We start from the raw sequence: 22,516 nt of genomic DNA, 5'->3' as shown, positions 1-22,516 counted from the left end.
CCGAGAGACTACGTGATCATACTCCAGACTGCAAGAATCAGACCATCACCCTACCATGTGAAGGTGGTCAAGCATGATGAAATCCTGAAATTGAATGGCTCTTACATCCTCAGACCAGGCAAAAAAGCTGGAGATCCGACTGTACATAATTAGCGGGCTCTTCAGTTTAGCAGTGATGGCAAGGTCCATTACAAGCTATCCTTCTCGGATAACTCATGAGAAGCACTGCCACAGAGGGTCCAGGTGCCAAACGAGCTGATGACATGGATTAGAATGTTTCCACATGCTCTGCCAATCACCGAGAGGAAGTTTCAGGACCTTCAGTCCATGAAACATGTCATGCCCACCGAGTGTCATCACTTCTTCGATAATTTGCCACATAAATAGGCATCAATCAATAGCTCTGCAAAGAAGAGCTGTAGGGAGAAGTGAGGAGAGGAACATGCCTCCCAGTGTTTGCTTTTCCTGCCATTTGTTTGATTTTGAGTGATTTAACTACAATAAAAACCCAGTAAAGAAGAGCTGCGGGGGAGAAGTGAGGAGAGGAACATGCCTCCTCCTCAGTGTTTGATTCACCTGGCATGTTTGATTTAGCCAAGAGTGATGTAGGAGCCAAAGCTATATATTTAGGTTATTGTATTATATGAATGTTTATTTTTATAACCTTACATTGAAACGGCATTAGGAATATTGATTGAGAGGAAAAGGAAGATGGCCGACATGTGAGGTTGTGCAGCCAGAAGCTCAGCAAACAACTATCATAATTGAAGTTAATATACCATGTGAATGAATTAAACCTACGCTTAATTCTTATATATAACATTTTCCACCACTCGGCGAATCGAATTTAATCAGTTTATACACTAAACGGCGATGACTACTCGATGTGGTGGGAGACGAAAAGGTGCCCAAACAAAAGGTATGGAGGCTGGCGATACCCGTGAGACACCTGAAGATGACGCACTCTCCTCGGGGACTGACACTGACACTACCCAAGGGCCGCCTGGGATTGATTCGAGGTCTGTGGATAAGATTATGTCGGCTATTGAAACCCTTGGAGCAAAGATGGATACACAGACGGCCACTAAAGAAATAGCTTCGATCCGCCAAGAGCTACATACGACCGTCAGCGCTCTACAGTCTGCTAACTTGCATAATGCTAAACGCATTGACGACATAGAGGGAAATGCTACAGAATGCAGCTATCACGGCTCTGGAAACTATAGTTGGACGGCTACAGTCGGATATGCGCACTTTGAAGGACAAATGTTTGGACTTGGAAGGCCGCAGCCGGCGCCAGAACATTCGCCTGATTGGAATCGAGGAGGGCAGCGAACGAGATGATCCACAACAATTCTGTGCAGCTGTGCTGAAGGAGATTTTGGACCTCGAGGATGCTCCACGGTTGGACCGTGGACACCGCACATTGGCACAGAAGCCATGGGATGGAGAGAAACCCAGGCCGTTTATAATGCGGATTCACCATGGAGACGTCAAAGATCACATTCTCCGACTCTCAAATCAGAAGAAACAACTATTTTACAAGGGGAAGCGGGTATTTATCTTTCCCGACTACGCACCGGAGATTGCCAGGAAGCGGGCCGCCTTCACAGCGGTGAAGCGCCTTCTTTATGAATATGACAAACCAAACGTCAAATTCGGCCTCCGCTTCCCTGCCATACTCCGGATCACGTTCAACGGAGTGGAGAAATCATTCGAGGACCCCGATCTGGCCATGTCATACGTGAAAGAGAAGATTCGATCAACACCATGACATGAGTATGGTCAGGTAATGGCTGTATAAGCCACTATTTTTTTTTCGAACTTGAGACTATTGTATTGTTACCTAATTTAATGTAGATTACCACCTAAGTTGTACCATATTCAAGTGTCCAGCAGATGGACCCAGACGCTCATTTTTGGACTTGAGTTACAGACCAGATAATGAAATACATCTCTTTCTCCTTTTTTTTATTATCTATTTTTTGGTTCCCATCTTACGCAAGGCGGCATCGGGCCCTACTAAGTTTTATAATGTGGGACTATTTGTGAATACAAAAGGACACTGAATGACTGAACATTGAAATGCCTTCTCTGTTAATATTATATAGATTTAGATAAAAACAAATTTAAAAAGGGGGGGGGGGGGGGGGGGGGAGTCCTTTTAATACCCCCTCTTCTCTCTCTGTTTTCCTAACTCTCTTTCTGAAGGTATTTTTTTTCTTTATTTTATTCTATTTATTTATTTTCATCTCTTTTTCAAACTCCATGCTCCATGTATTATGGCAACTGGGGTTATTTGTTAATATAAAATACCACGGTAGTGACCAAAAATATATTTTCTGGTATCTTGACAAAGCATGATACTGGAGGTTGGCTGCACTGCAATGGGTATCTTTTATCTTTTGTATTATTCTTGTTTGCTTAGCTACGGGTTTATGAAAGAGAAGATTTGATCAACACCATGACATGAGTATGGTCAAGTAATGGCTGTATAAGCCACAATTTATTTTTTATTTTATTTTTCCATCTCTTTTTCAAATTCCATGCTCCATGTATTATGACAACTGGGGTTATTCGCTAATATAAAATACCACGGTAGTGACCAAAAATATATTTTCGGGTATCTTGACAAAGCATGGTACTGTAGGTTGTCTGTACTGTAATAGGGATATACCCTTTTCTTTTGTATTATTATTGTTTGCTTAGTTATGGGTTTGTGAAAGAGAAGATTCGATCAACACCATGACATGAGTATGGTCAGGTAATGGCTGTATAAGCCACTATTTTATTTCGAACTTGAGAGACTATTGTTACCTAATTCTATGTAGATTACCACCTAAATTGTACCATATTCAAGTGTCCAACAGATGGACCCAGACGCACATTTTTGGATTTGAGTTACAGACCAGATAATGAAATCCATCTCTTTCTCTTTTTTTTAATTTATTTTCTTATTATCCATTTTTTGGTTCCCATATTACGCATCGGGCCCTACTAAGTTTTATAATGTGGGACTATTTGTGAATACAAAAGGACACTGCTATTTCCCTACCTTTCTTTCTGAAGGTGTTTTATTTTATTTTTTATTTATATTGCTCCATGTATTATGGCAACTGGGGTTATTCGTTAATATAAAATACCACGGTAGTGACAAAATATATTTTCGGGTACCTTGACAAAGCATGGTACTGTAGGTTGCATGCACTGCAATAGGGATATACCCTTTTTCTTTTATATTATTGTTGTTTGCTTAGCTAAAGGTTTGTTTAGGTTAGCCTGGTAGGACCAGGGTTCCATTGAGGTCTAGAGAGAAGCTACAAAAGCTTGGGCTTTTTTTGGTTGTCCTAGAGATGACATGGGGGGATATTGGGGAGGGGGGGTATATTGGGGAGGGGGGGTCAATGTGTTGGTTGTTTATGTTCTGGTTTGTTTTTTTTTGTCTCCGTTTCACATCTTCTCTTGCTCTGAGGTCACACAACTGTTCTTTTTTCATACATTTTACCTGTGCAAATGTGTATACAGGGTTTTTCATATTTTCTCCAGTGATTCAGGATGGTGACACCCTCCACTACAACCTCGAAAGTTAAGGGTTGCCAAGTCAACCTTATCAGTTGGAATGTCAAAGGACTGAACCATCCACTCAAGTGTACTAAGGTATTGTCTCATCTTTTGCACCTTAAGGTGAATATAGCTTTTCTTCAAGAAACTCATCTGAGAAATGCATCGCACTTGAGAATTAAGAGAAATTGGGTTGGTCAATTGTTCCATTCAACATTTAACAATACAGCACGGGGTGCTGCGATTCTCATTCATAAATCTACCCCATTTATTGTCTCAAGTGTAAACACTGATCCACAGGGTCGCTATGTGGTAGTGGTGGGCTCATTATATAATACCCCTCTAATTTTGGCAAATGTATACGCCCCTAATTGGGATGATAGTACATTAAAAAAATTCCTTTACTCCTTGCCCAATGTAGATACGCATCAGCTGATCCTTGGGGGAGATATGAATACCACAATGGACCCAGTGTTAGACAGATCTTCAATAAGATCCCGTGTTATATCAAAATCCTCTGTGGTCCTAAAATCCTACTTGGAGTTATATGGTGCTGTTGATGCTTGGCGATCTCTCTATCCATTAGCTAGACAATATTCTTTCTTCTCTCCTGTCCACCAAACGTATTCACGGATTGATTATTTTTTTGTTGATAAAAAACTGTTTCCTAATGTTAAGACCTGCACATATAATAGCATAGTAATTTCGGATCACAGTCCCCTTACTTTAGAGCTCAACTTTCCAAACCAGCACTCGGCTTACACGTGGCGCCTTAGTCCTCTACTACTGTCAGATAACGGTTTTGTCCAACATATTTCTGAGCAAATTGACATTTTCTTTGAAACAAATATGACTGCTGATGTAACATTCGGCACTATTTGGGAGAGCTTAAAGGCATTTCTACGGGGCCATATAATTTCATATTGTTCGTTTATCAGAAAGCAGAAAGAAAAGCGCTTAACTGAACTAGCAGATCTCATTAAGAAGCTGGATCAGCAGCACTCAATGGCACCGTCGCCAGACCTTTATAAACAAAGACTAAACTTGCAAACGGAATTCAATCTACTCTCCACTAAGCAGACGGAACAGCTGATGCATAGATCCAGACAGTCATGGTATGAGCATGGGGACAAACCATCCAAGATCTTAGCTCACCAAATTCGTAAATCGAAGGCTTTGCACATGATCCCTGAAATTGAAACCCAATCTGGACACCCCTCTAAGGACCCTAAAGTAATAAATGAGAGTTTCCAACATTTCTATTCGAAACTTTATAATTCGGACTCGTTAAAAAACCCTGAAGTGTTTGATGCATTTTGTGAGGGCCTGGTGTTTCCAACTTTGGGGGACGATGACAGAAGTGAACATGATCAGCATATCACCTTAGAAGAAATTAAATTGGCGATCAAATCAATGCAGTCTGGTAAATCACCCGGTCCAGATGGCTTTCCGGCGGAATTTTTTAAGGTATTTAGTGACAAATTGTCTCCGCTCTTGCTGGACATGTACTCTGAATCCTTCAACTCGGGATGCCTGCCTCCCACTCTCCAGCAAGCGACAATTTCACTTATGTTAAAATCAAACAAGGACCCATTGCAATGTTCGTCGTATTGCCCAATATCACTTTTGAATGTCGACTGTAAAATACTATCTAAAACTCTAGCTCTCAGATTAGAACATGTGGTACCTTCTATGATAACCCCGGATCAGACAGGATTTGTAAAGGGCAGACAGGGCTTCTTTAATTTGCGTAGGCTATTTAATATTTTATATACCCCTTCACCCTCGACACCTGAGATTGCTCTGTCATTAGATGCTGAAAAGGCGTTCGATAGGGTGGAGTGGGATTATTTGCTTTTTACTCTTGGAAAATTCGGTCTAGGTGAAAGGTACATTTTGTGGGTAAGGCTCTTGTATAACTCGCCCATGGCCTGTGTCAAGACAAACAATGTATGTTCCCCTTATTTCCCACTGAATCGTGGAACCAGACAAGGATGCCCATTGTCCCCTCTCCTGTTTGCAATCTCTATAGAACCTTTAGCTATGAAGTTGCGAGCGGAAGACAGGATCAGGGGAATCCATAGGGCTGGCCTAGAACACAAATTATCCCTCTATGCTGACGACCTGTTACTTTATGTGTCTGACCCTTTGGAATCGCTTCCCCATGCTCTTACCATTTTCAGAGATTTCGGCTGTATCTCTGGATATAAATTGAACATGCATAAAAGCGAGTTGTTAGCCGTTAACAGTGAAGCTGAGGAGATCTCATTTGAGGCATTTCAATTTAAGGTAGCGGATCATCTGACTTATCTAGGCATCAAGGTCACTCGCTTACATAAAAATCTATACGAGAAAAATTTCGCACCACTCCTGGAGCGTACTAAATCAGATCTTCAAAGATGGGATAGGCTTCCCTTATCACTAATTGGTCGTGTTAACGTTGTTAAAATGAATGTCCTGCCCAAATTTTTATATATCTTTCAGTGCGTCCCAATTTATTTACTGAAACAATTCTTTAACACACTAGATAAACAGATTTCGGCATTCATTTGGAATGGCAAACTTCCAAGGATTAGGAAGCCATTTTTACAAGAGGTGAAACGGTCAGGGGGGCTGGCCTTGCCAAATTTTAAATTTTATTATTGGGCAGCAAACGCACGCAATATTCTTTACTGGATGGGGGATCGGTCGACTGAGACTCCAGCGTGGTTGCATATTGAGTCCTCTCACTGCGGAAAAACCTCATTGCAAGCTTTGATCAGCTCAGCTCTTCCGTTAAAATTGGATGCATACCGACATAACCTCTCTTAGAATCTGGATACAATGTAGGAAAAGGTTCGGTCTACAATCAATGTCGTCTCGGGCACCAATCCCTTGCAATCATATGTTCCCACCGTCCCTATTGGACTCTGCTTTTAAGATCTGGAGCAATAAGGGTATATCTAGTTTTAAAGATCTGTATATTGACAATGTTTTTGCCTCATTTACTCAGCTGACTCAAAAGCACGACATCCCCCGGACTCATTTCTTCCGCTATATGCAAATTCGTGACTTTGTATGCAACAGATATCCTACATTTCCCAACTTGCCTGAAAAAACAACTTTAGATGAATTTCTAGATGTTAATGTATATAGAAGGGGAGCGATTGGAGTATTGTATGATATATTGTCGACCCTATATTCCCCCTCTCTCACTATTATCAAATCACATTGGGAGGATGATCCGTCTGTAGAATTTTCGGATGAACAATGGCAATCTATTCTCCGGAATGTTCACTCTTCCTCAATATGTGCCAGACATGGGCTCATACAGTTTAAGGTGCTACACCGTCTACATTTCTCAAAGGAGAAGTTGGCTAAGTTTTATCGAGGGACAGATCATTTGTGCAATACGATGACAGGTTCTCTCGTTCATACATTCTGGACGTGTCCAAATCTATATAATTATTGGACATCTATATTTGATACTTTTTCTGCAATATTTGGAACCAAAATTGACCCTTCCCCTATAATCGCAATCTTTGGAGTGGCACCAGAGGATATACCTATTCACATAAAACACTCGAAAATCATTGCTTTTTCTACTTTAATTGCTAGGCGTTTAATACTTATGATGTGGAAGCAGGAGGCCTCTCCCACACATGTCCAATGGACCAGAGATGTAATGGGGTTCCTGCACTTGGAAAAGATGAGATGCACCTTAGGAGGCTCTACGGATAGATTCTATAAGACATGGCAACCCTTTTTGACGTATATGGAGAATGAAAGGTTGGGTACACTCCCATAGTGGAATCTGAGTCTGAGTTGAATCTGGGAGGGGGGGGTGGGCTGGTGGGAGGGAACTGGTGGGGGGAGAGGGAGTGGGGGTGGGGGAAATAACCAAAATGGATGATTCTATATTTTGACACTGACCATATCATGTATGTATCCATGCTGGTTGAAAATGAAAATAAAATTATCCAAAAAAAAGGAATATTGATTGAATTTAGATAAAGTCATTGAACCGTCTTATTTGTCATAATAGAACATTCTAGAACATTTGTGATGTCACAGTATGATGTCATGACCGAACGTTCTAGAACATTTGTGATGTCACAGTATGTCATGATCGAACGTTCTGGAACATTGGTGATGTCACCGTATGATGTCATAACCGAACATTCTAGAACATTTGTGATGTCACAGTATGTCATGATCGAACGTTCTGGAACATTGGTGATGTCACCGTATGATGTCATAACCGAACATTCTAGAACATTTGTGTCTCTATAATAGTCCACAATTCTCTCAGAATTTAAAGAGCCGGCAAGTTGATTTACGGCTTTCCAGTGTGGAGGAATTTTCATGTGTTGAGTCGGCAGTGATTTTGGAGACTGTGAAAATACAGTTTTCTTACCTTGTAGTAGGAACATGAATATTTAGGAAAATAGCTTTAGGACCACTTCTGTAAAGAAAGACTTCGCTGTGGAAGAGAAATAAACCATTTGGATATCTTTGTTTTACACTGGAGCGAGCGGCTGTGGACAGTATTTTTCTTTATCAACGAACGTACTACTCACGAGTAAGCAACTTTAACCAGTAGAGTGGAACTTCGGCCCTCATAAGTGATTTGAGTTGTAACTGTTGAGTTTGCTTTATTGAATTTACAGGGCCAACCACGGCCAAACTGCCCTCTGTCTCCGGAGTCTCTGTCTGCCCTGCTAGTGTGGCATATCCTTCCCCATTGTCTGTCAAAGAAATGGGAATAAAAGAAGTGACATGTTTTGCCCAAGTCACAAGTAATTTGGCCTAAGTCAGGTTTAAAATGGCTCAAGTCACAACTGCATGTTCGTAAATTGGCCTAAGTAATTTATTCCTTTTATGTTACATAATTGATAGACATCGTTATTTTTATGTTAATCGTCTTCTATTGTCATAACATTTTTGTGTGAAATTATTAATAAATATTATAATATATATGGTTCAGTTTATTATGTTTCCTGAAAAACGAGAAATTATGGCTTAGGCCACTATTTTAAACAGAGTTGGCATAAATAAATACTTGAATGAACAAATTGCACGTCAACTCACATACAACGTGGCACATACAGCTACAGAAGCTGCATGTGAACAAGCAACAGATACATATACAATATCCACATAGCAGAACACAACTTCCAAAGACCATAGCAATCAAGCAACAGTCATGACCGGTACATTAAACCAAGTCACTGCTCCAAGCAGTTGGAACGAGATGCAAAATACCTTGAAAATGGACAAACTGATCCCCTTCGCTACTTGTAAGGACTCTATCGCAGAGTTGTTTACAAAACACCTGCAACTGTCACCCAGCCTTTTAACTGTACTCTGTCTGTTCTGCTTCATGTATTACATACCTCGTCATTTTATTTGGTTGTTTGTTTGATGTGCGTTTTAATTATTTCCCTTACCTCTGTGACGTATATATCGTCTGTCTCTTTTCTATTTTCATCCGTTTGTCCTCTTTCCCCGTTACCCATGACGGACGGGTTGTACTCTCGCCAGGCCGTTATTGTAATTAAGAATTTATTCTTAATTGACCCGTCTGGTTAAATAATTATTAGTATTATTTTAATTGGAATGTATATTGCCTGGTATTATGTTCAACACAGTTTTTTTCTCCAGTATAAACACTCAACATCTGTTATAGAGGGTAATAAGTACAGGCTGGCCTGACAGATAGTCTACCCAGGTTGGCAGTGACATGAGAGAGGCATATTTTAGCTGCTCATCTCTGCAAATATTTTAGATAATTAAAAACAACCAAGGCAGTTCCGGTTACCTATGACTGTTATTTTAATTTCAAATCACTAGAGGAAATTGAATTCGTTAGATAAATCCCCTTTAGAAACTAAATATATTCAGTTAATTATATTGTTTACACATTTTTTTTCTCTATTCAGATAAAATTGTATTGCCTATATTTATGTCTTTCTACCATTACCCTGCCCATACCTGTACCTCCCCCATGCTGCTATGATGCCCGAATTTATCAATAAAGGAATATCTGATCTTATCTTAAAAAGAGCATATTACCCACTTTGAAGTTGTAGGAGGGATGTGAGCATTACATTTTTGTCCGACATTGTTACCACAGGCTGATTGATTGTTCAACAGCTATTTCTTGTTCATGTGAATCTATCGATCGTATTGATTAGGTTAACTCATTTCTAAACGAATAGCCGATGTAGAGGACGAGGGTTGTATTTTTTTAGGGATGATCGGGGGCCGATCACATGATTTTCAAAAGATCGGGAGTAAAAAAATAAATAAAAATAAAATTTTATTCAACAAACATGACCATGTTCACGTCTTAAACTCATACTGAGGCCTTGGTTTTGGTTTTAAATTACATATCATCATTCATTTATTTATTGTCGCACAGAGCAGAAGAATTTGCCAAAACAAACGTATTTCCTTTGATTTACACCAGGGGTCCCCAAACTTTTTCCTGTGAGGGCCACATAACTTTTCCCTTCTCTGGTGGGGGCCGGGGTCAGTTTGTAACAAAAAAAAGTGTGACGATCGCAGGGGTCCCTAAACGTAAACATTTATTGTTTTCCAGAAAGCCACACAACAAAATATTAATAACCCTTTCCGGGATCGTCACAGAAAAAAAAAATTCAGGAAATAAATAATAACACTATTAATGAAATAAATAACACTTTATGAAATAAATATACAGTACCTACAGACCACCTAGCTTTAGCTCTGTACTATTTAAAAGCACAGTGCAGGACACACTCAACGGTTATCGCACCTCAGAGATGGCAGTGGACATGTATGACAGGACAAAGACCATATGTAATGGCCTTGGGATTGAGGAACATACTACCAGCCAAAGGAGGAAGCAGAAAAGGATGGACGAGTATGTAGTAGTAGATTAGAAGTAGTAAAAACCAACAAAATATCAAACACTAACAAACATTCAGCACAGACAATGGGGATGCTGCCATCTATAAAAAAAATGTTTAAATGTAAGCTCCGGGGCTCTAGGGCAGGGGTTCCCAAACTTTTCAGGCCGGGGCCCAGAAAATAAGGCGTCAGAGAGCCGCGGCCCAATGCACATCGTCTGGCTTTTTTATTTTTATTTTTTTCCAGGCGACCGATTTTTTAAGCCAAATATCACTTCAATCCTATTAAGTTAGTTCAAGTTAGTTATTCATTTATATGTGCTATTTATGAGAGGGCTAACTTGTTGCAAAATAATAATGATAATAATAATAGCCTCATTAAAATACTATTGTTGCTTCGGTTGTTTTCAGCGTTTTATGTGCATAATCTGTTATTTAGTTTGAAATGTTCGTTGAAATAAGTAGATTTTTCGTTTTTGTTTATTTATTAAGTTAATATAAAACCATATAGTCACATTTTAGAATACAATAGAATAGAATTTTAGAATACAACTAGAAACACTGTCCTGGCCTGCTTCTAAGTTCAGTGGCCTGACAAAAAAATTTAAATAAAAAAATAAAAAATAAAAAAAATATTTTTTTTTATTTTTTTTTAGATCATCTCGCGGCCCACCCGTGGCTGCTCGCGGCCCACCTTTGGGTCGCGACCCCGACTTTGGGAACCACTGCTCTAGGGGGCCGGGCCAAATGTGGAGGCGGGCCCGCAGGCCGTAGTTTGGGGACCTCTGATTTACACCGTCGCACTACAGTGACGTATGCGGAAAATAGCAGACCTACAAGCTCACAATGAATCGCTCCCGCAAAATAGCAGACCTACAAGCTCACAATGCATCGCTCCCGCAACACCGGCCGGTTATGTCCACCTGATGACTCGGAGCAGCTAGACAAAATGTCAGAAGTTTGGAAGCATTTTTTAATTGAAACCGAAGCCAGTCCAATAGCAAGTTGCAATGTTTGCAAGGCGGACGTTCCGTGTGGAGGAAAGAACAGAGCTGCGTTCTACACGACCAATCTAATACGCCACCTGAGAAACAGCCACAAACAACAACAAAGGAATGGGGGAGGCAGCTGGGGCTTTGCCAAACCGCTGTATTGATTGCAATGCCTTGCTTGAATGAACGTTCGCCTGGATAACGTCAACATTCGCTTTGAGGATTATCGTCTGCGTTTCAGACCAAAATGGAGCAAATCATTACGTAACACTGTGAATTAGGGCTGCAACGATTAGTCGACATAATCGATTATGAAAAATCGTCGTCGAGAAATTGTTGCGTTGATGCGTCGCATAAACAATCAGTGACGCAAATGTTCATTTGTAACTGCTGGGGGCAGTGTCGTTTCCATTGTCTGACTGCATTCTGTAGTAACGGCCCGGGTAAGAAGAAGAAAGAATGTGAATGATGGCGGAAGGGAGAGAGAAAGACGGAGATGAATAAAAAAAAAAGCGATGACAAACCGAAGAAAACTGTTAAATGCCGATTATGCAAGGTGGAATTGGCATTCCACAGCAGCACCACGGCGATGCACAAGCATCTAAAACGAAAGCACCCCGGAGCCACGGTGATGTCGGAACATGGGTAAGTTCTAGATCAGGGGTAGGCAACCCTAGGCATAGGCACAGGGGAGATATATATATTTTTTTTTAATAAAATTATATATATATACTGTATATATCTTTTTTGCTTTGAAATATTATAGTGAAATATTTTGCACTGTTGTCGCATTCATCTTGTTGAAATCCTCCCACAGGTTATTTTTACTACCACATATTTAATTAAGACCCTTTATTTGTTTATTATTTCAATTTAGCTGGAAATACATCATTCAGTAACATTTGCAGAGCCTTATAACAAAAACATTATTAGGGTCACCATTGTGACCAGTGGGATTAATCAACAAATTTTATTATTTATTTTTCTATTTCATTGAACATTGCACATGTTAAAAGCCATTTCTTTTACTAAAAATGTGAGTATTACCAAGTCAACTTGTGTTCTTAAAACAATGACAATAAACATAGTTTTATTAGGTTTTTTACAGTGTAGTCTTGCGATCAATCAAAACTTATTTACACGATATACCTCACATTCACCCTCCATTCACATCCTGGTGTTCTCCTGGTGTTCTCCATTAGGCCTGTAGGTGGAGCTATGACAGTACACGTACAGTACACACACCGATGGTGTGTGATGTGTCCAAAAATGAATGGGCAAATGTGAGTGAAATGGTCGCACTGTATGCAGCTGTTTGTCTGCATTGCAATTCAATCATGCACTGAAACAGCCTCTGATTAGTAAAGCACTAGGAGCAGCGAGGTGTCTCGTTGAGCACTTTAAAAGGAGTGAACTGGCTTCAAGCAAGCTGAAAATAAAGCGGAAACAGATGGGCACCCCGGAACACAAACTTATCCAAGATGTCTCTACCAGGTGGAACAGCACTTATTAAATGGTGACTCGCCTGCTGGAACAGAGATGGCCACTGACTGCGACTCTGTCTGACACGGCAGTAACACAGAGAGGGAAACAATACCTGGACCTCAAGCCTGAGCAGTGGACCCTGCTAGATGAACTGGCCAAAGCTCTCCAAGCTTTTGAATGTGCCACGGTCTACTTGAGTGGTGAAAACTATGTGACCGTCTCCGCCCTGCCTCCTCTAGTCAGAGGGCTTCTGAAGTCCACCCACACTGCCTATGATACAGCTCCTGTGCAGGCCTTCCAGGCGGCTGCTTCAGTGGCGACCACTACACGCTGGTCAACAGAGCTTGCCATCAAAGATGATGACCCAAGCAAAACGATCATTGCATCTGCACTAGACCCACGATTCCGAAATCTAAAATTCCTGACACCAGAGGAGAGCTTCACTGTTCAGAATAAATTGCAAGCTCTGGTCCTACAGTCCACTAGGAATGAAGAAGCTGTTGTTCAACTTGACATTAATGACAATGATGCCACAGCCTCAGCTGAGACAACTAGGTCTGTTTCAGCTCTCGATTCACTGCTTGGATGTGAGTCAACAGACAGTGACACAGAGCAATGATCAGGATGCACGCACACAAGCGATCATTAACGAAGTGCTGATGTACTTCGGAGAGCAGCCCATCTCAAAGACAGAAAATCCCCTGTCTTGGTGGAAGTTGAATGAGGCAAAGTACCCAACCCTTGCATCACAAGCCAAGTCATACTTGTGCATTCCAGTTACTTCCACTCCCTCTGAGCGTCTCTTCTCAGCAGCTGAGAACATCGCCTCAAAGAAGCGGGCCAGCCTCACTCCAGAGCATGTCGATATGCTCACGTTCCTGCACTGCAATTTAAAGAAATTGTAAATGGTGTACTGTGTTCCCCTGCAGGAGATGATCAGACAGACTAGACAGACACACAATACATTACACACGCGGCACTCCTCTCACGCACACACAGCGATCAGAGTGACACACACACACTCCTCTCACTCACACACAGCGATCAGAGTAAGACACACACACATACACTCCTCTCACTCACACACAGCGATCAGAGTAAGACACACACACTCCTCTCACTCACACACAGCGATCAGAGTAAGACACACACATACACACTCCTCTCACTCACACACAGCGATCAGAGTAAGACACACACACTCCTCTCACTCACACAGCGATCAGAGTAAGACACACACATACACACTCCTCTCACTCACACACAGCGATCAGAGTAAGACACACACACATACACAAATTACACAGTACACACACTTAGGGCTGGGCGATATAACGATAACGATAAATATCGCGATATATTTTAATAATCGATATCGAATATCGAAATAAAAATCGAAAAATCGTTTTTTTTCTTTTTTTTACCTGCAACAGGGCAGTTTTAAAACCAGAGACAGTGGACAGACTTGTCTTTCTTGCCTGCAACTTAAAGTAATGGCTTTGCTTGTCCAAATGACAATACTGACCAAATTCAGATTTCTTTTTCTCTTGTCCATTTATTTTGTTTGCTTTCTAATTTAAAATACATTTTGAAACCGTCTGTACACAGTAGGCTATGTGTGCTAGCAGAACTAGACTCCAGTCACGAGTCACAGTGCACATGTGCGGTGGTTTGTCCACCAAAAAAGCGCCAAAAGATCGAAAATAAACTAGCAGAGCCAGAACTGTTCAACTCCTCTGGAGCCACAGCCAGCAGAGAAGCCGGTTTACTTTAGCTTTTAAACCAGCTGCAGCCTGAGAACTGGAGTGTGAGGGGATGTAACACTAAAGATGGCGGCAATGACAAAGAATTGCTGCAAAATAAACATACATATGTTGTTAAAAAAAAAAAAAAAAAAAATTTATACTTATAACAATTCGATAATTATCGATATCGAGAAATAAAATAAAATTATCATATCATTATCGCGATATGATTTTTTTCCATATCGCCCAGCCCTACACACACTCCTCTCACTCACACAGCGATCAGAGTAAGACACACACACATACACGGACTCCTCTCACACACAGCAAACAAAAGACCTAGAAGTCTGTCTGATCTGACTCATCCCCCTCTCCCCTTACAGCTGTTCCACGTCACCCTCCTGGTCCTGGACCAAGTTACAGCCCCATCAGCCGCGGTGCTGGGGGCAGATGCTGCTAGTTATTTCTTTTTTATTATTATTTTTTTAGTTATTTAAAGTACACTTCCACTTTAATTTGTATTATTTAATTTATTTATCTTGTTATGAGTGATTGCATTTGCTGTATTGTTCTTCAAATACATTTTCATTTAAAGTTGCTTAAGATCCAAATTCAAATGTTTCAAGAGTCATTATTTTAATTTGCTATGGGATCATCATGTTATGATGTTGTTTGGTCCTGAGTGACAAGAGTCTCAAAGTCTGGGGTGATGGTAGACAAGCAACTCTGAGGTCATGCTCAATGTCCAATCTGTTCCTCTACTCTGTCTTCAGCTGGACCAGAGCTGAGAATCCACTTTCACAAAGATAGGTAGTGGAAAAAAGAAATAAAAAGAAATAAAAGAATATCATTTTTTGAATTTAATTTTTTTTTAAATATAATTGGTTTTCGATTAGTCGACTAATCGAAAAAATAATCGACAGATTAGTCGACTACCAAAACAGTCATTAGTTGCAGCCCTACTGTGAATGTATACTAATGTGCAAACAGATTGAAACTTTTAATATTTCTCGTATGAAGCACATTCTCAGGGGCTCAGGGTGAATGTAATAATGTGAGCCACCGCGCTCGAGGGGCTATTGAGGCAACAGAAGGGCTTGTCTCACTTCGCCAGTTTCTGACTAAATTCGTGAAATCGGTTACTAATGTGAAAGATCGGATCGGGAAAGATCGGTATCGGCTGATACTCAAAATCACATGATCGGGAGCAAAAAAATGCAATCGGGACATCCCTAATTTTTTTCTCAGATCAACTTGTGAAGGAAAGTCACAAGGAACAACAAAGGTGTGTGTGTCTCCCACGGTTAACGTTATTGGGTGAACAAGAAGGATTTTCAGCCTATTGTAATGACCCTGCTGTGTTTCAATCGCGTCATTGATCCGTGGTTGTTTCAGGGACACCTAGCCCCTTCATATTCTGAAAGCAAAGACTTTTGTTTATTTAACCCCAAAATGACCAGAAATCAAGATGTTGACATACATCCACGTTTATCTGGAAGTCAGGGTATCTGCAAGTTAAATGTAAGACTTAAAGAAATTTTTTATACCACTTAGAGCAGTGATTCCCAACCTGGGGTCCGCCAGGGGGCGCAGGGGGTCCGCCAGACCACAGATGATTTGAGGTATTTTTTTTTTTCAGAGAAATATTTAATTAGCATATTTTTATCATCAGAAGCATGAATAGTCTCTCCACTACAATAAAAAAATAAAGATAAATAATTAAACGTCTAGACATGATTTTTGAACGTTAACAGTAGGCTACCGGGTAGCCGCTAAAACGCGAATCAGTTGACTGTATCACTTTCCGTAGCTAGCCTAGCACGCTAGTTAACTTTCTCGGCTCGTCTGCAGTCAGCCGCCAGAGGTGAAAATGTGTGACAAACGAAAAGGAGATGACGGCAGCTCACCTGCAAAAAAAGTTAGGACCTACAGCAATCGCGAAAATTACATCACCATGGGCTTCACTGAGGGACCAGACAAACGACCTGAGTGTGTGATTTGTGGAGAAAATTTGGCAAACTCGAGCCTAAAGCCCAGCAAGCTGAAGAGCACCCAGAAACCGTTGGGAAGGATCCGGACTTTTTTCGGAGGAAAGAACAGTCTCTCAAGGCGAACAAGCCCGTTGATGTTAGAGTAGCGTGGAGCAGGGGTGGCAGTGATTTACAGAAGGCTACCGAAGCCTCCTTTAAGTGTTCGCTTTTAATTGCAAAAGCAAAGAAACCGCACAATATTGGCGAGCAGCTCATCAAACCAGCCTGCATCAAAATGGTTTAGAAACTGTGCGGCCCACAGGTGGCAGATAAACTAAAATCAGTACCACTCTCGAACAATATAGTGAAAGACCGAATTGATAAGATGCCAAGTGATTGCGAGCAGCAGCTGTCAGAAAAGCTTAGAAAGGGTCCATTTGCCATATAACTTGATGAAACTACAACTGTCGCAGACGAGGCTGTGCTCATCGTTTATGTGTAGTATATCGAAAATGAGGATCTGAAGCAGGACATTCTCATGTCAGTCAACCTTACTACCACCACTCGAGGTGAGGATATTTTACTGCAGTAGATTCTTACTTCATTCAACATAAATGCAAACCGTTCACCATTAGGGCCCGATTTGAGAGGATGAATACAGGATTTGAATATTGGCCAACATTTTGAAATACATATGGTGCAAGATGAGATTTGTTGATTGAAGGCACAAGTCAAAGAAGCATAGTGGGTCTAATTATGCCTGTGTATAAACAGTTTGTTATTAAAATGACAAAAGAAAGTATTAAAATGACAAAAAAATAAGTATTTTATGGTATTTTATTAGGAGGGGGGTCCAGGAATTTCATCAGAGATGTTTGGGGGTCCCTGGGGGAAAAAAGGTTGGGAACCCCTGACTTAGAGCAACGTTTTATACCAATTTCCCAACCATACTAGAAAAAATAAAAACACATAGCAACACTGAACTTCCGGCTGCACTTGCATGCCAATATCAATTCTTGAGCATTCCATACAAGCTCTTGCCAGACGCACCAAGCCCCCGGTAGCCCCGCAAAAAACAACGACTTGATATAAAAACATTTCATATATTTAATATTATTTCATCTCCCGACACCCAAAATGTAATACCTGTGCAAATTCAATTGAAGACTTTTTAATTAATACCTTTTCAAATTGAGAATTATGAATAGAATACTTTGAAGACTTTTTAATACCCTGCAGATACCCTGAAAGTGTGCCGTTGCGACATTAGACTGATTTTGATAGAATATGTGTGGAAGATTGCTTTCATGACCTTTTGTTACCAACCACCTTCCCCCATCCTGGACCCTCGTTCTAGTCCTTTTGAGAATACCTTCCTTCCCCCATCCTGGACGCGTTATTTCTAAACCTAGCCGCATTTCTGGCAAGACGCTCTCTGATTGGCCGACGCCTGTTTCTACACTGGTTAAGCTTAGGCACTCTTTTGAAGTTGGTTAAGGTTAGAGTTTGTCTTAAGAGCGTGACGGCAAGTTCTTTCGACGGTTAAGCTTAGGCACTCTTCGAAGTTGGTTAAGGTTAGAGTTTGTCTTAGAGCATGGCGATAGAACGCCAGGTAGTTTGCAGGCTGTTTGGCGTGGAAATGGGCAAAGACACAGCTCATCACGCGATTGGGCTAACGCGTCAGTGGCCAATCAGAGAGCGTCAGTCAGTTCCAATCAGAGAGCGTCTGCCAGAAATGCGGCTAGGTTTAGAAATAACGCATCCTGGACCCTCATTCTAGTCCTTTTGATAACACCTTCCTTCCCCCATCCTGGACCCTCATTCTAGTCCTTTTGATAACATCTTCCCCCCTCCTGCCTGTATTCTTCACCTCCTTCCTGTATCACCTGGTGAATCCCTTCCCGCCTCCTTCCTTTATAAGGTGACCCCACAAAGAAGTCAGGGTTCTTGACCCAATTCTCCTGGCCAGAGAACGGCAATGTTGTTGCCGTTGTATTCGATTTACCATGTTTAGCAAATAGATTTGTATTAACCAAGATGATTTGATCATGCACATTCTTAACCTCTCCGGCTTCAATCGACACATGCATCGAATATCCATGCAGAGAGTAGGGCACAGGGTCGATCAATTCTGATGGGAACAGACCAAGGCTGTATATATACTAGCACCCACCTCGGCGCTCATCTTGGCCATGCGCTCCGGAGACACACTCCCACACAGCACCGTCCTCTTCAGGTTGGGATTCTTTATGTCCTTCAGGTTGGCGATCCTGCTCCGCACACGGTTTTTGTATTTCATGTCAGTGTTCTTGAACTCTTGGAAGATACGTGGTGATAGGTCAAGGAACTCCACACCAGTGGCTTAAAGTTTAAAAGATGCTATAGATAACATTCAGCCACTAGATGTCGCACTAGAGCACCGGCATGTCATTTATCCAATCAGGTGCATTCCACATACTGGATGGACAGTAGCCTATTGATTGTGAAATATAAAAAAAAACACATTATTTATTAACAGTAATGATTGTATATTGCCTTGATTGGCTGATCGTCAAGTGATTTTGTTGGAAGACATCTGAACAGTGTGTACTTGGTGTACCCTTAACTTGTAAACTTTAGTCAGCAGATACCTTTTGCTTTCTAAAGATACTGGATAGACAGTAGCCTATTGATTGTAAAATAACTATTATTTATTAACAGTAGGGATGTCAGATATTATCGGCCGATATTGGCATTGAAATGTAATATCAGAAAATATCGGTATCGTTTTAATTTTTTTTTTACATTTATTTAACCTTTATTTACCCAGGCAAGCAAGTAAGACAAAAATTCTTATTTTATTTATTGTCAAAAGTATGCATAATGTTGTGTTAATTCCACAACAAGAGATATGTAATGTTAATTACCTGAAATTATTCAGTTTTTATATCAACCGATATATCAGTATCGGTTGATATCGGAGTTGGACAATATCGGTATATCGGATATCGGTAAAAAAGCCAATATCAAACATCCCTAGTTAACACAATAGCTGCCACGCAATATAAGCATCATTAGCGGCTGACGCCATCACTAAACGGTGGGAGTCGCTCACCTTGTTTGCAGGGCTATAACTATTTAAATATTATAGCTATATATGTAATAGTATGGCCCATTCGACATTGGGTATCTATCGTTCAAGATGTGAGAAAGTAATATTTTTTCCATTCATACATTGTCGTTGTATACCGTGGTGAATATAAGTATCATTTTAGAGTGGTCTAGGATCATTCCTATAACGCTAGTAATAGGCCGCGATGCATATTATACTTAATCCATTGGCATTTCGTCCCTATACATGCTACAATAAAAAATTCAAATGCATATGATCGGAGGGCGGCTAAGTGGCGCAGTGAGCAAGGCGCTCGCCACTAATGCAGGAGATGCTGGGTTCGAGCCCAGCTCTCGGCATTGCTACCAGCTTGGCTGGTCGTTCATACTAACGCAATTGGCAGTGTTAGGGGTGGGAAGCTGGTGGGTGGGGATCGGACGTTGTGGACAGCGACTCCTACAGGTCGGTTGGTGCGCCTGCGCAGTAGAATCAGGAAGCAACAGGGGCGGCGTGTCCCTCCCACGCAGACCCTCGCCGCTGAGAGATCGCGCTGTGCAGGTGAAAAGATGCGACGGCTGCCTCCTCGTGTAGCGGAGGGGACACGTGATGCAAGGCTTCGTCCACATTGCAGCCGGCCTGTGGGAGGCATGGCCTAACAGCGTTCGAGACAGGGGAGGGTAGAATTGGACAATACGAAATTGGGATGGGAGAAAAATAGAAAATGGGAGAAAAAGTAGATAAATAAAATGCATATGATCGGTATATATTATGTTCCATCATGCATGCAGGAAATGGGGGGGGTCGTTTATGATTAATTGATTGTCAATAGCGGCATTCGTTAGTACAACAGCATACGTTGATCAGTGCAATGAAAGCAATGGACAATCAAGCTGGAATTAACATTAGATTGCTCTTACCTCTGGCCGATGAGACTGCAGAAAGAATATTCCAATTATTTGATTGCCATCTGCTAGATCGTATTTCCGTTTGGCCGACGCCATAAGCTCCAAAAGCATTGATTCTTGCGTCTCGAAGGCGATTCAATGCACTCGACTGTGTATCTGGATCCACGTTACAAAATAACTCCGCCCGGACGACATTCACTGACGCACAGAGCCAAGCTTCCTGCCGAAAGTAAGTGCAACATCGGCTGAATACCACCAGACGGCGGTATCGGGCCGTTGCGATCTCAGACAGAGTGCCAGATTTTCACACAGCCTTGCTGGATGAATTATGAATGGAAATAGCGAATTAAAGAAATAACGATCATAACAACGAGTTTACTTATTCGATTGGCGGGCTATAACGAGTTAACTCATCATTGGCGGGGAATGTGTTAACAACACTAATGATTATATATTAACTTGATCGATTGACAAGTGGTTTTGTGCAGATGGATTTTGTTGGAAGACAATTGAACACTGTGCTTGGAAAGAATCGTAAGGGTTTATTGCAATAAGGGGGTTGGACCGGATTCTTCCGGATTCCTTTTTGGACAAGAGATTGTTTTGTTTATTATTTTACTTACTTTGTTTATTTTATTTTCCCAGAAAATTATCTTTGTATTTTTTTTTTCATTGTTATTTCTTAATAATTTTATATTGTTCTAAATAATAAATTTTATTCATTGATTCACTCAAAAAAACTTTACAGTTTATCATCGGAGGAGGCGGCCAAAACATTGGAAGAAAAGGATATATTCCTCGATCTGTGCTCCGAGTTCTCCGCAGTCGGCACCGATAGCGATATGGTCATCTGGAATACAAGCAAAAACCAACGCTTAGAACCAGGAGGCACCTCCCGAAAGCATGCAAATGGTAAATGGTGCATTTATATAGCAGCTTTTATCCAAAGCGCTTTACAATTTGTTCCTCACATTCACCCATTCACTCACACACCGACGGCGGAGGCGACCATGCCAAGTGCCAACAGCTCATCGGGAGCAGTTAGGGGTTAAGTGGCTTTGCTCAAGGACACTTCGACACGCTGCCCGGGAGGAGCGGGAATCGAACCGGGAACCTCCGGATTACCAGACCTACCTCCTGAGCTGCTGTCGCCCCTGCATGCGTTGAAGCTGCTGCGCCTCTTTAAAACAACAACAACAACAGGACTTTACCCCCCGTCTGCATGGCGGCAGTCAGCAACTCCCGGCACTTGATCCTGACCGAGTCCGAGGTGATGGGCGCGCGGGGGAAGGTGGAGATGAGCGTGGAGCTGGGCGTGACGTCTGCATGCTCACTCTTACTGCTGGAGTTACTGCTGGAGCTGCTGAGGGAGGAGCACACACTCAGACAGGTACACAGGTACACACTCAGACAGGTACACTCAGCCTCGCTCGCATTGAAGACCCCAGATTCATTATGCTCTGGTGGGTTATGTCGTGGGCCAAATGGACATACGGTCTACCAGATGGCAATCAAATAATTGGAATATTATTTTTGGAATCCCACCAGCCACAGGTAAGAGCAATTTAACGTCAATTTCAGCTTGATTGTGCCGCGTTTTCATAGCCATCTCCCTGATCAGCGTATGTTGTGGTAATAACGAATGCCGTTATTGGCTTTCATGCATTCATGATGAAACATAATACCTCTCATATGCATTTTGATTTTTTTTTTATTGTAGCGTGTGTAGTGTAGGGACGAAACGCCAATGGATTTGGTATAATACACATTGCGGCTTATAAACAGCCTCCAAGGAATTAGCCCTGATGATTCCGAAATAACACCCATATTCACCATGGTATAAAACGGGAACGTATGGATGGATTTTTTATTTATTTTTTGCATCTTGAACGGAA

The 22,516-nt window shown here is 41.4% G+C and overlaps 1 protein-coding gene across 2 annotated transcripts in view; it reads right to left on the bottom strand.

Moving 5' to 3' along the window:
* Positions 1 to 22,516, bottom strand: part of tcea1 (transcription elongation factor A (SII), 1) — a 49,316-nt gene that overhangs the window by 12,815 nt on the left and 13,985 nt on the right. Inside the window, exons 5-7 of one of the 2 annotated variants that reach the window (XM_084327967.1) lie at positions 21,833 to 21,984; positions 21,415 to 21,471; positions 18,799 to 18,953 (exon numbers count right to left, since the gene is read on the bottom strand). In XM_084327967.1, the coding sequence (XP_084184093.1) occupies positions 18,799 to 18,953; positions 21,415 to 21,471; positions 21,833 to 21,984 (364 nt within the window). The remainder of the gene's footprint in view (positions 1 to 18,798; positions 18,954 to 21,414; positions 21,472 to 21,832; positions 21,985 to 22,516) is intronic. The other variant, XM_084327968.1, reaches the window with a different exon arrangement.

This window comes from Notolepis coatsorum, assembly GCF_963971535.1.
Source record: "Notolepis coatsorum genome assembly, chromosome: 13".
Lineage (NCBI taxonomy): Eukaryota > Metazoa > Chordata > Actinopteri > Aulopiformes > Paralepididae > Notolepis > Notolepis coatsorum.
Note: the sequence above shows the minus strand (reverse complement) of the source record. Positions and strands in the feature narration are given on the sequence as shown.